Here is a 13,936-nt window from a genome sequence, read left to right on the forward strand (position 1 = left end):
TTATCTGAGGGGTGGTAACTTGATTGAGAATCCAAGGTTTTGTCTCACTGTGTTTTGGTAGAAATTGTGTGGGGGGGAGGAGGAATGTTTTGGAAGGTTTTCATTCTGAATTCTGTGCATTCCTTTTATTATAGCTGTAGGTTAATAAAGTTTTTTTTTTATTTCTAAGCTTGAGCCCGCTCTGCTCCTGGTCGCATCTCACAGCAGTTGTTTGAGGAAAATATATTTTCATGGGTGCGCTGGCATTGTGCCAGCGTCAAACCATGACAAGAGGCATTTGACTGGTTTGGACTCCGGATTTCTTTTATTTTGTCCTTGTACCCTGTTGGTTGTTGTTAGAGGGATGAAGGAGTTTTGTAATCGTGGAGGTTCACTTGCTGTGTTGTCTTTTTTTCTTTTGTTGTCTCTCTCCACCATGTGGTCAGGAGAAGGGAGCTTCTCCCCCATCTTGACTTTGCTCTCTGGCAAGAGTCTTCTGGAAAGACGATGAGCCACCAGCAATAGATGTCATGGTTTGTCAACTCCAGGAATATAAAGACAGCACCCCTTCCTCAGTCATCTCAGCCATGGAAAAAAATGCCCAATAAACTGACCTGGGAGTTTCACCAACTCAGAGAGGATATGTCCTACTCCCCACCTGTATGGGCCCACATTTCAGCAATTGACAGCAGGCATCCTTTCACTCAAGAGAGAGGATATACAAGATACACACCATGAGATACCCTGTGGTTTTTCATCTGTGGGTCCATGGAGAGGGCATGATGAAATGGGATGGAAAACCCTAGGGGAACGGGTACAGGAATTGAAGGGTAGGTCAATCACCAATGAGGATTCTTCCAGGAAAGTTGCTGCTGATCCAGTTTCCAGTGGGGATTTTTCTAGGCAGAGTGGAGGGGATGATTTTACTCCTAATCCTTGGGAAATAAGTTCTGATCAGTTTAATTCATTTCTACAAGAAGTAAGTGGAGAAGTGGAGAATCCTGTGATCAGTACTAGAGGGGCCCTGACTCCTCCTGCCAGGTGGAGGAGAGGGACAACTGGGTTTGCTGGACTGTGTGGATCCAATGGCTTGCCATGTCAGACCCAGAGGAGTATAGCACTCTAGTAAATTCTAATGCACAAGGTACTTTGATGCCATCAAATTATGCACATCTCCTCAAAGACAGCACACCTCCTGTTGAAAAAGATACTAATAGTAGGGACCATGGTAGTGTGAACAAGATGCTATAATTTCCTGAAGTTTAGGAGATGGTTGAAATTCAGTCACAACTCGCTTTGGAATTCACTTCACACAAAAGCTTAGAAATATTTTGTTAAATACTAATAACAACATTAAATTCCTTTAGTCTTATTTTCATTTTAATTAGCCAGGGTGACTTTATGATGCTTGTATCCCCAATTGTCTGTTCTGTTTATGCTGGATATTAAATTCTGCACCTTTAAGACTGGTTCCAAGAGCAAAGAGGGGGAAAAGAAGTGTACAGTTTGTTTTCGGAAACTGCACTTGCCCCCTGCATTCCTGCTCCCAGATTGCGTTGTCTTCAGCACAGACAGTGGGAGAGAGCTCTCTTTTGCTTCTAGTTAGTTTTTTTAGCTAGCTGAGGCAGAAAAGTTCCCCAGACTGTGGCTTTTCTTTTTCTTGGAACTGATCGACCCTGCTCTGGACTGGAAACCCAGCAAAACACCAGTGGCTCATGCCTGTGGCCCACCGGTGCCTGGGACACAGCATTTTCCAGCACCAGAGGGACTGATAAGAGACTGAGTGAGCTGAGCTACAACCCACAGAAAGGACTTTCTGAATTTGCCATCTCTTCAGAACAGCGAGAGGTCTTATTGTAAAATATTTTTTTAAGCTTGTGGGTACTTTGTTTGTTAAATAAACAGATTTTTTCCACTTTTCTCTAAGGAAGTCTTTTCCCAAACCAGTAGGGGGAGGGGCCACTGAAATCTGCTTTCTAGAGGGACCCCATTTGGAGGTTTCCTCCAAAATTTGCCCTAAACCAGGACAGATACATATGCCATTCACTGTGAAACCAAATGCTACTCCTTTTTATTAACCAGCAGGGGGTACTAGAAAATTAAACCAAAGTAGCATTTAGCAATTTGTCCTCTTACCATAAGATAATGACATGAAGCTGTGTCAGGGGAGGAAACCCATCCCTACCCTGGGCTGTATCAAAAGCAGTGTGGCCAGCAGGTCGAGGGAGGTGATTCTCTCCCTCCACTCTGTTCTTGTGAGACCCCACCTGGAATACTGCATATAGTTCTGGTGCTCCCAACATAAGAAGGACATGGAACTGTTGGAGCAAGTCCAGAGGAAGGCCATGAAATTGATAAGGGAACTAGGGCACCTTCCCTATGAAGACAGGCTGAGAAAGTTGGGGCTGTTCAGACTGGAGAAGAGAAGGCTATGTGAAGACTTCATAGAAATCTAGTATCTGAAGGGGGCCTACAAGGAAGCTAGAGAGGGACTCTTCATCAGGAACTCTAGTGACAGTGATGCCTAAGCTTTTTATATTTTTTCATATATTTGTACATGTTTAGATTGCTTATGCATGGCTGTAACTCCAGTACTTTTCCTACCTATGAAAAATGCATATTTTATGATTGGCTTTTCTCATATATTAAAATTAATATTATATGTGCTATGTTAGAAAGTTATGCTGCATTAATTTTTAAGTAGTGCGTTAAATATAGTTTTAGGCTATAACATAATGTTAAAATAGAAACTATGTATGTGAGACTTTTTTTAAGAAAGGAATGAGGTACTCGCACTGAGATAGCAGCCACAGGACACCTAAATCTTTCAGAGAAAGGGAACTTATTGCCTTCTTATCAGAAGAAATTAACTTCTTCCCTCCTCACTCAGCCCTGAAGACCCCATTAGGATTAAGAGGAAGAAGCTGACACTGACCAGTCAGAATCCTTTGTTTGAATGGAATTTATGCATCATGTATGAGGTGTATGAATGTGCAACAGGCTATTGTTTTTAAGGGTTAATTCTCTGTTAACATGTGTCCTTTTTCAGGCTTATTGTGCCCAGAAAGAGGTACCTGGACTGTCTGTAACTCTTTGTTTTTATTGTCTCGTCCTAATCTAAATTGTTCAAATTTTTATTACTCTAATTATATTACTATTTTAATAGCCATTTTATTTCTATTAAACTTTTAAAATTTTAAAAACAAGTGATTGGCGTTTTTCACACTACCCTTTCCCCCTAGATTTTAGAACAATAAGCTAACCTTTAATAAATTCCTGAAATATTGTTTAGTCTTATTCCAAGTAGGGGGCTGTTGTGGTTTTGGTTCATTAGTTTGAGATTTTATTAATTTTGTGATTTCTTGGTAAATGCATTAAAGAGTGTGGTGGATTTGGTGTTGTTTAATTACTAAAGTATTCACTTCTTGTTGCGAGATAGGATTAGGAGAAAGGTAAAGTAGGTTTAAAACCTTAAAACTGTATAAAGAAAATTTTATTAATTGTAATTAAAAGTAGAAGAAAGTAGTAAGAATTAAAAGAAACCTTTCAGAACACTTTTCCTCTCTCCACAACTTTGTCTTTTCTATTGATAATGTAAAGAAACAAAACCTAAAATTTCTAGTTAGTTTACTACCTCTAAAATAGTTTTCCTTTAGTTTATTCAGGGAGAGGAATTTCTCTTGTAAATGTTATGGAGATTTTTTTACAAGATGAAAAAAAAACAGTTTTCTTCTGGTTTTTAATTTCTTCACTGATAACAGCCACCGGGGGAACCTTGCCATCGTGAAGTCCTTTTTATTTTCTACAAGCCTTCTAAAAGTTTGATGATGGGTCATGTTAACTTATGGGATATTCTTTTAAAGATGAGTTGTTTAAAGGTAAAAGTTCTCATTATCTGTGTCTAAAATCATCTTTATCTCTGGGAACAGAGATCTCCTCCTGGGGGTACAGGACTATTCTTCTCTCTTTTTCTCTGTTTAAACTTTTCATGGGATTACAGCTACTTTAACATGAAGGTCTTTGTTCAATATCAATTTAAACTCTTAATCTCCTTGTTGTTTCATGTGTTATAGGGAAAAAGAGTCCTTTCTCCACAGTTTATAGGAGGATTTCAGCTCCCGATAGGAGCATGTAAATGGTCAACTTGACCCTGGTTGGTCGGGCTGGGTGCTATGGATGGCGGGAATTGTGGTTGGGGAAGCGGTTCGGATGGAATTAGGTTGGAACTTAGTAGTAGTAGTAGCACACCCGGGGGGGGGGGGGTGGTGCTTTCTCTTTCCCCCTGTAATATATTTTATGAAATAATTAATGTATTTTATAAGATTTTGAAAACCAAACGAGTCTCTGACTGCAAGCAGCCCAGAGGCAGATGTCTACTTGGAATCTCAAGGTTCCTGAAGGTGGCAGGAGAACAATATCCAGTTAACTTATTAATAGACGTGTCCAACGCGATGAATGCCACTCTCCCAAGTGATCAGAAGATGCCCAAGGATGATCATCACCCTACTGATACCATCGATCAAGATAACAGAAGTCACCAGAAAAATACATCTGAATACGCTACTTCCCCTGACACAATTAACACCGGCTACTGCTCAGGAAACAGTGATTGTCCAGCTCTACACAGTGAAAGAAACTGTCTTGAATATGCAGAATTACAAAAGAAATTGGGACTTCTCTGCGTCAGTCATAAAAAATTGCATAAAATAGCCCCGCAAGAAGTGGTACTGATGAACAGGGGAAGGTCTGATGTGATAGAGGTCAGAGTTAGGTTCACCCAGCACCAATCCCAGGCTCGACACTGTCTCTTTGTCTGTGGGATTTTTAAGGACTGTATTTTGGTCGTGGGAAAACAAAAAATATCTTTTTCGCATTTTGATAAATTTGGCTTTTCGATTGATCATTTATAACACCCCTGCCCAATGGTTGTGGGCAAATTCCACTGGGGTAAAATTCCCAGTGTCGTCCCGGCGGGTTTGGCTGGGCTCCACGCTGAGGGGGGGAGGGGTGTAGAAAGCAGCTACATGTTAGTAATGCCAGCTCTATTAGGCCCTGGAGCACCCCCCTTTTACTGCCTAGCAGCTGATGGGGAAGCAGGGGGCAGCAGGCAGCCCGGGGGGAAGGAGGCCCAGCCCAGTAAGGCTGGCTGGCCCAGCCCCGTGGCAGGGGCCGCCCAGCTGTGTTACTTCGCTCCTAGCTGGAAGTAGAAGAGGAAGTTCTCAGGTTTCTTTCATCTTTTAACATGTGTTTTTTCACAGAGGTGTGTTCAGCCTTGCAGTGGCTGGAAGTTTTGTATCACTTCTTTAAATGTTTCTCATGTAAAACTATGACAGGGATCTAAAATAAGATACAACAAGAAGTGGGGCAAAGAAGCCCTTGGACCAACTCCAAGGGGTTGACCCAGGGGCGAGTTACTGGAGCAACTGAATCTCCTATTGCTTGTACCTGTTAGATATTCTAATTAATTAACCTTATAAAATTGTAGAAATCTTGTGCCAGGTGTGCCCATCACTACCAGAATACCTGGAAGCTTCCAAATAAAGGTCTGCTTTTTACTTTACTATTCTAACGCTGTTGCAAGGGTTTTTTCTCTTTTGATTATAGGCAACAACAGGACAAGGGAGAATGGCTTCAAACTGAAAGAGTAGGTTTAGATTAAATGTTAGGAAGAAATTCTTTACTGTGAGGATGATGAGATACTGGCACAGGTTGACCAGGGAAGCTGTGGCTGCCCCATCCCTGAAAGTGTTGAAGGCCAGGTTGGACAGTGCTTTGAGCAACCTGGTCTCATGGAAGGTGATCCTGCCCATGGCAGGGGGGCTGGAACTAGATGGTGTTCAAGGTCCTTTTCAACGCAAACCATTCTATGATTCTATGATTAGAAAAAAGTTATTCACCCCAAGGGTGGTTGGGCACTGCAACAGGCTTCCCAGGGAAGTGGTCAAAGCACCAAGCCTGATAGAGTTCAAGAAGCATTTGGACAATACTCTCCGGCACATGGTGTGATTCTTGGAGATGGTGCTGTGCAGGGCCAGGACTTGGACTTCAGTGATCCCTGTGGGTCCCTTCAAACTCAGGATATTCTATGAATATAATTAATACATACTCTTTTGCAGAATCTTAATGTTTCCTGATCCTCATATGCAGGTTTCATATTGACTTCTAGAATTTGAGCAGTATGGTGTGAAATTTCTGCATCAGCCCATTTCTTATAAATCACTAGAAATCTGGAAAGTTATTAGCTTTCAACTTCTGAACTTACTAGAGAAGCATAAATTCATAAAATGAAATTGGAATAGAGAAAATTCTAATATTAATTAAACAATTCATATTTTGTAGTAAAAGATAAGTGCAACTGTGTCCTGGGTTGTAAGATATGTTTTGGGGGTGTTTATTCTATTTTCCGTTAGAGGTGGGGCAGTTATCTTCTGTTAATTGGGCAGTTTACTTTATCTCTTCCACAGCCAATCCTCTCTCCTGGAAAATATCCTGTTAATGGGCCATTGAGTCTCACTGCATAACTGATACAATTACATCATCCCATTGTATGATGCTCTGTTCAGGGGGAAGAGCCAAGCATTCCTACCTGGATATAATCTGAGATTTGGAACACCACCAGAAGCCATTTCCTACTGGATTCCCAGAGGAAGACCAGGCCTATCTACACCACCACTGGATCTCCAGAGGAAAACTACACCCTTCTCCAAGATCACTGCTTCAACAGAACCACATCTGTCACTCCAAGAGGACTGCAGCCACCACTTAATTGGACTGCTACCAACACCCTGACCAACAGGGTGTCAGGTCATATTCTGACTCTGTCAGTATTGTTTCGTATTACTGCATTTTTATTTTATTTTAATTTTCTTTCCTAATGAAGAACTGTTATTCCTACGCCCATATCTTTGCCTGAGAGCTTCTTAATTTCAAAATTATAATAATTCGGAGGGAGGAGGTTTACATTTTCCATTTCAGGGGAGTCTCCTGCCTTCCTTAGCAGATGCCTGTCTTTTCAAACCAAGACAAACTGAAAAACATAAGTAGTGCTAGGTACATAAATCAGGTACATAAATCAGTCTGGTCCAAGAACCTAAGGAAAAGCTCTAAGGCTTCAAGTGTCACTGGGGATGCAGTCATCATCTGTGATTCTGTGATCTCACGAGCTAGCAGCAGGGCAGAGTCCAGTCTCACACCAGTTATCAGCAGGACCTCCCCACATGCAGGCTGAATTTTGTTCATAACTTGGCAGGAGAGAACAATAGTACCCAAGTAACTAATGATGCATAGTGCCCAGAACAACATTCAAGTCTCATTACATTGTGTCATTTGTTACATGTTTCTTCAGAACTGCCTCTCCCCTAATCCACCAGGTTAATCACCCCCAAGCTGCTCTATCATTACCCCTCTTCAATGGAACAGGGCAGGAGAAAATACAACAAAAGTCTCAAGGGAATAAATAAGGACTGTGAGATCACTCAGCAATTACAGTCACAGGCAAAACAGACTTGACTTGAAGAGATTATTTAATTTATTGCAAATCAAATCATAGTAGACTAGTGATAAATAAAAAACAACCCTTAAAACACCCTTTCCTTGTTCTCAGGCTCAATTTCACTCTCAAATTCTCTACCTCCTCCCCTCCAATCAGCTCAGGGAGGATGGGAGTTCATCACATCATCTCTGCTGCTCCTTTCTCTTCACTCTTTCCCTGCTCCAGCATGGGGTCCCACTCATGGGAGACAGTCCTCCACAAACTTCTCCAGCATGGGGTCCTTTCCACGGGGTGTAGTCCTTCAGGAACAGGCTGCTCCAGCCTGGGTCCCCCATAGGGTCAAAATCCTGCCAGAAAACCTGATCCAGTGTGAAGTCCTCTCCATGGGGCCACAGGTCCTGCCAGGAGCCAGCTCCAGCATGGGCTTCCCACAGGGTCCCAGCCTCCTTGGGGCACCTGCTCTGGCATGGGGTATTCCACAGGCTGCAGGGTGGATATCTCCTTCACTGTGGCTGCAGGAGGACAACCTGCTTCACCATGGTCTTCACCACAGGCTGAAGCAGGCTCTTTGCTCCAGTCCCTAGTGGACCTCCTCCCCCACCTTCTTTACTGACCTTGGTGTCTGCAGTTTGCACAAATATTCTCAACTCTTTTTTGGCTGTTGTTCCAGTTTTTTCCCTTTTCCAAATATGTTATCACAGGTTATCACCATTCCAAATTGACTTAGCTTTGGACAGTAATGGGCACATCTTGGAACCAGCTGTCATTGGCTCTATGGGACATGAGGTAAGATTCTGGCATCTTCTCACAGAAGCCATGCTCATAGCCCCTCTTCTACCAAAAGCTGGCCATGCAAACCTAATACAGATGTAAATAAAAAAATCTCACTGACAAAGGAAGAGCTGTGTCACCAGGGAAGAGACAGAGGGGTACATCTTTTTGGAAGGAGACCACCAGCTTTACAGGTATCAGTTTCCATCTTCACCTCTCTGCTCTCACCTCTACAACAGTCTCCATAAGCAGAGTGGTTACTGTAGTGGGGAGACCAGAAAAACAACACACATTAACACAACTGAAGAGATGATTTTATTCAGAAGTTTGGTCTAAATAATTGTTTCTTTGCTGGCAACACTTCTTGCCCTTTCAAGATTGTCTAGTACCAGACAGATTTGTTTGGATATTAATTGTGAGAAAATTGAAACAAGCAACACAACTGAATGCTCTCAGCAGTGACAGTAAAGAAGTTCAAGTTTTGTTTTCCAGCTTTTCTGATTAATCAGGAACCCCATTTCTTCATTTCAAACTGTCACATTTCTCACCTGGGAAGGAAAGCTGGACAACTGCTTTACCTGCACCCACAGAGGCAGCAGCTGCTGATCCACCAGCCGATGAATGTCCTTCTTAGATAAGTTTTAATTTCAGTCCCACTAATAGAAGCTGGTGAAGCTCAATACTATGGGATACGTGCAAGGCAATCTGTCCTGGTCCTATTCATCATTCATCTCCACACTTCCGAGATACTTACCAGCTACATATTTTCTTAGCATCATTTTGTTTTAAGAAAAGGTAATTAATGTAGTTGAGAACCACACTGACAACTCCAGGCATTAACACTGGACCCAAATTACATGTTTTGGTCATATAAAGTTAACAACATAATAGAGACAAATGTCATCTCCTTCAGGGTCCTGATGAGCTAAAACCTCCTACTGAAAAACTTAAACTGAGGAAATGAGGCAAGTCATTTTTCCCTGCCTAAGTTCTCAGTGCTCCCAGCTCCATGCCGTAACACTAGTTTGGATCCCTAGATGTGGTTTTTGTACCACTGCAGCTGTCTGCCTGGAGACCTCTAGTTGTTCTGCCCAACACACAGTGCGCATGTGTGCCTACAGGAGCAGGCAGGATCCATCAAATTGTTCATTTTTTGAAGCCAAAGAGCATGAGAGATGGGAACCATGACACTGGGAGTTATATTGAGGATTTTGTTAGTTTTTCTTCAACAGAATCAAAATATTTAGTGAATTACTTTAAAGATTCCTCAAGACTGTTGATATTTTAAGTATTTAGAACTTAAGCTATCAAAACAACCAAAAACCTGATTTCTAGTACTAGATGCTATTATGCAATTCTATAGCAGTGTGAGAAATGGAACTAATGCAGTGAGTATATCTCTTTTAAAGAAAGTGCTTGAAAGGAACCTCCTGCATCACACTGAGTATTATTTAAAACAAAAAGAGAACTGATTTCCTAGCAGAGAATTGCCTTAAATATCCTACAAACATGGAGGCTTAAGAATACTAAGCTCCAGCTCTCTGCCTTCAGGTTCAAAAACCAACATAAGTTGCAGGTCCAGACAGAATTCACAACTTACCCGTTTCAAGGGAATTTACAGACCACTAAGCATTGAACGCTCATGTCTGGCAGAAGTGTTGGATGCATGGGTGAAAAAACTCAAGAGGAACAGGCTCTCTCTTTATGCATAGCAACAGTTTCTGAAACAGTATTTTACTAAGTTGCCGACTAATTTTTCCCCCCCAAAAATAAAACTCCATTGCACTAAAGGTCAAATGTAACCAGTTAATCTGGACTATGACACAATCAAGTAATTCAGTACAAGTAGACACCATGAAAGCAGCTTCAAAGAACCAAAGAATCCTAATTTCAGAACCAAAAATGTTCTGTTCAACTCCTGTGCAAAGGTGAGTGGGAGAAACCACCCCATCTCTACCTACGTACAATTCCAGTAGAGACTGGACAGTCTAAACTCTCTGTGGCCAAGCTGTAAAAAAGGAAACTTAAGAAAGGACACTTTAAAATTTTAATTTAAGAAAGAAAGTTAGCTTTCAGTGGAAAGAGAAATGCTGGAGTGATGCACATGGGTGGGCTTGCTCAGACATTCTCCCTTATATGCAAAAAGCCAAACTCCTTGCTGAGATTAGGTCACCCTGGTCTTGCTCTGCTGCATGATGAGAATCCCGGACTATGTTTTCAGCTGGCTCCTGCACGGGCCATCAAATCTTCCAAAGCTTTCTGTTGGTCATTGTTATGTAGTAATAAGACCTCATTAATGTCTTTTAGTTCAAAGCCCATTTCTTTAAATCGACTCATTAGTTGGAGAAGTTCTGTCATCTGAAAGACACAGACAGTCCATTATTTGCAAGAGAAAAGAGGATCAGTGCTCATTGGAAGTTTAGCACACAGCCAATCTTCAGTGACTGGGCACCCCATAGGGTGGATTTCTACACCCCAAGTACAGCCCATTCCAATGGTTGGAGAAAGTCTGCTCACACCACAGTTGGCAGAGCTCTGGGTGCAGTAGCCCAAGGAGCCTCACCTTCAGTTCCCTGGGTTTGCAGGCCTGCATTTCTAAACGTCTCTTCATCAAAGGGCACCAAAGTTCAGTCTGCAGGGGTGTCTCTCCCAGTAGGAAATTTGTCAGCCTGGCTTAACAGACTCATATTAATGTCACCATGCTCCCCCACATCTCCTAACTACTGTTGCATCTGAATTTTTTTAAAGTTACGTTGACTTTGAGAACAGCACAGTAGCCCTTGATATCAAAAGGCTCTTCCTTTGTTTGCAAGCACATCACAAAGTCCAAGAAAGGCAAGAAGGTATATATATGACATCAGTAGCAGCTGACATCATCTATCTGGACTTGTGCAAAGCATTTGACACTGTCCCACATGACATCCTTGTCTCTAAACTGGAGAGACATGGATTAAAAGGGTGCACCACACGGTGCATAAGGAATTGGCTGGACGGTCGCACTCAAAGAGTTGCAGTCAAGGGCTCAATGTCCAAGTGGAGACCAGTGATGAGTGGTGTTCTTCAGGGGTTGGTATTGGGACCGGTGATGTTTAACATCTTTCTTGGTGGCATGGACAGGGATTGAGCGCACCCTCAGTAGATGAGACCAAGCTGTGTGGTGCAGTTGACACACTAGAGGGAAGGGATGCCATCTAGAGTGACCTTGACAGGTGGGCCTGTACAAACTTCATGAAGTTCAACAAGTCCAAGTGCAAGGTCTTGAACCTGGGTCAGGGTAAACACTGGGATCAATACAGGCTGGGGGATAAATATATTGAGAGCTGCTCTGCTGAGAAGGACTTGGGGATGCTAGTATATGAGAGGCTGGACATAACCCAGCTGTGCGCACTTGCACCCCAGAAAGCCAAGTGTATCCTGGGTTGCATCAAAAGCAGTGTGAGCAGCAGGTCAAGGGAGGTGATTCTCCCGCTCTGCTCTGGTGAGACTTCATCCAGAGTACTGCATTCAGATCTAGGGTCCCAAGCACAAGAAAGATGTGGACCTGTTGGAACGAGTCCAGAGGAGGCCATGAAAATAATCAGAGCGGTGGAGCATCTCTCCAATGAAGACAGGCTGAGAGAGTTGGGATTGCTCAGCATTGAAAAGACAAGGCTCTGAGAAGACTTTGTAGCAGCCTTCAAATACCTAAAGGGGCTACAAGAGAGCTGGAAAATTATTATTTACAAGGGCATGGAGTGATAGGACAAGGGGGGATGACTTTCAGCTGAAAGAGGGTAGATTTGTGTTAGATATTAGGAAGAAATGTTTTACTGTGAAGGTGGTCAGACACTGGAACAGGTTGCCAAGAAAAGTTAGGGCTTTGAGCACCTTTCAGAGGTCCCTGCCTATGGGGGAAGGGGGAGTGGTTTGAACTAGATGATCTTTATGGTCCCTTCCAACTCAAACCATTCTATGTCTGGGGGGTTGGGTTGCACATCTAAAGATTTCATAAAATAACTGGGCACATAACAGACAACCAAACTTTAAAAGATCCTGCTGTCTTCTGAGCTGGCTACTTGCTCCTGTCTCTGTACTTTTGGTGTTTGTAAAACAGCCAAACAATTAAAAAATTTCACAGTCAGGGGAGGCTGGCAGGTTTTAAAAGATAATTTGCTGCTTCTGAAATTGACGGTTTCTGTACCAAGCACCTCGCTCACAAGAGAACTCTGGGTTCAAAACATTGCAACCAGAATAAGCAGGGTCTTGAAAAAATCCTGTCTCCATAAAAATGCACACAAGTGAGAATGATAAAGGAACATGGTATAATTCTAATGCTTTAACACATAGTCACTTTATCACATCAGGAATGCCCTTCAGCAGTCAGTTTTGGAAGCAAGGTGGCATTACCACAAAAGCCAGAATTACATCATCCAGAGGAACTGCACATTGCCTCTATTCCTGTACACATTGTGTCCTCACCTTCTCCTCTGAACACTGGTACATTTCCAAAGCTGCTTCAACAAGAAGTGGATCAAAGCCCTTCTCACAAAGCTGTCCATGTACAAACAGGTAATCCAAAACCTGTGGGAATGAAGAGAAGAAACTAAACTTTCAGAGCAGCATCTGCAACACATGGCTGAATACCGTCTTTGTACATGCAGAGGTGCTCAGCATGACTTTACCCCAGGCTTTACCAGGAACTCAGATAAAATTCTTCCTAGTAGATCTGAGACAGTCTTTATGCAAGAACTTGTTCAGAGAAAGCAGATGAGCTCTTTTGTCCTCCTGTATTCTCCCACCAGCTCTGAACATCATCTGCTCTAGTCAAAACAGTCTCACAAGCCAATTTTTAGAAGTTTAACTGTGCTTTTTATACTACAAGTTTTTAAGATGAAACTGTAGATTCAACAGTCAAGATGTCTCAGCTTTTAGCTTTCTCTCAGTCAGTCACAAGAGCTAATGCAATCTGAAAGCATTCAGTCTTTAAAGATCAACTCAGCATACTAGTGAGTGAGCTGCAAATCCCAGCTCACATGCACAGAAACCACTGCCAAATTTCTTATCTGTCCTCAATTTTGAGAGGTGGGGGAAATGTCTGATAGGTAATGCTAGGTCCACAAAATAACACAGCTTGCAAATACAGCAGGATTTAAAACCACCATCCTAAGGGACATATTTTTAAATTTGATACTACAGTTCACTCCAGCACACAGCTTAAATCACTTTTGATATGTAGGTGGTGGGCAAGCAGATCAGCTCCGCAAGGAGTCACTGGGACGCTCCTCCTCCCCAGGCAACAGGCACAGTCCTGCTAGGCAATGCTCTGCACACAGTTTACCAAGGGTTTCCCACACAGAAAGTTTGGCCACACTCTTCCTGCTTTAAAATGTTTGAAGCAGATCCAAGACACAGAGCCACACTTCACCCTGTCGCACTTAATGTTCAATGACCTGGTTTTAGCAAGTGTTTGAGGCAACACAATGAGGCAGGAAGCAACACAGCACACTTAAAGAAAGTTGGTCAGTCATGCCTTGCAAGAGGCTTTCAGGGATGTAAGCCTGCAGGGGCAAAATCCCTCTCTACAAGTATAGACATCAGCATTGCAACCCATGCTCAGAACAAGGGAAGTTGGCTGGTTTATTGTCACATGGCACAAAGCATGGCATAGAGCCATGCTAAGCTTCCTTTGGATGGTTTTGTGGCTTCTGGGAAGGC

At 42.6% G+C, this 13,936-nt stretch overlaps 1 protein-coding gene across 14 annotated transcripts in view; it reads right to left on the reverse strand.

Annotated features, from left to right (window-relative positions):
• Positions 1–13,936, reverse strand: part of LOC141726952 (ubiquitin-associated protein 1-like) — a 176,760-nt gene that overhangs the window by 70,927 nt on the left and 91,897 nt on the right. For 9 of the 14 annotated variants that reach the window (XM_074532076.1, XM_074532079.1, XM_074532075.1 and 6 more), the window contains one exon: positions 12,701–12,802. In XM_074532076.1, coding sequence (XP_074388177.1) covers positions 12,701–12,802 — 102 coding nt within the window. The other 5 variants (XM_074532074.1, XM_074532071.1, XM_074532072.1 and 2 more) reach the window with 3 other exon arrangements.

This window comes from Zonotrichia albicollis, chromosome W, assembly GCF_047830755.1.
Source record: "Zonotrichia albicollis isolate bZonAlb1 chromosome W, bZonAlb1.hap1, whole genome shotgun sequence".
Taxonomy (NCBI): Eukaryota; Metazoa; Chordata; class Aves; order Passeriformes; family Passerellidae; genus Zonotrichia; species Zonotrichia albicollis.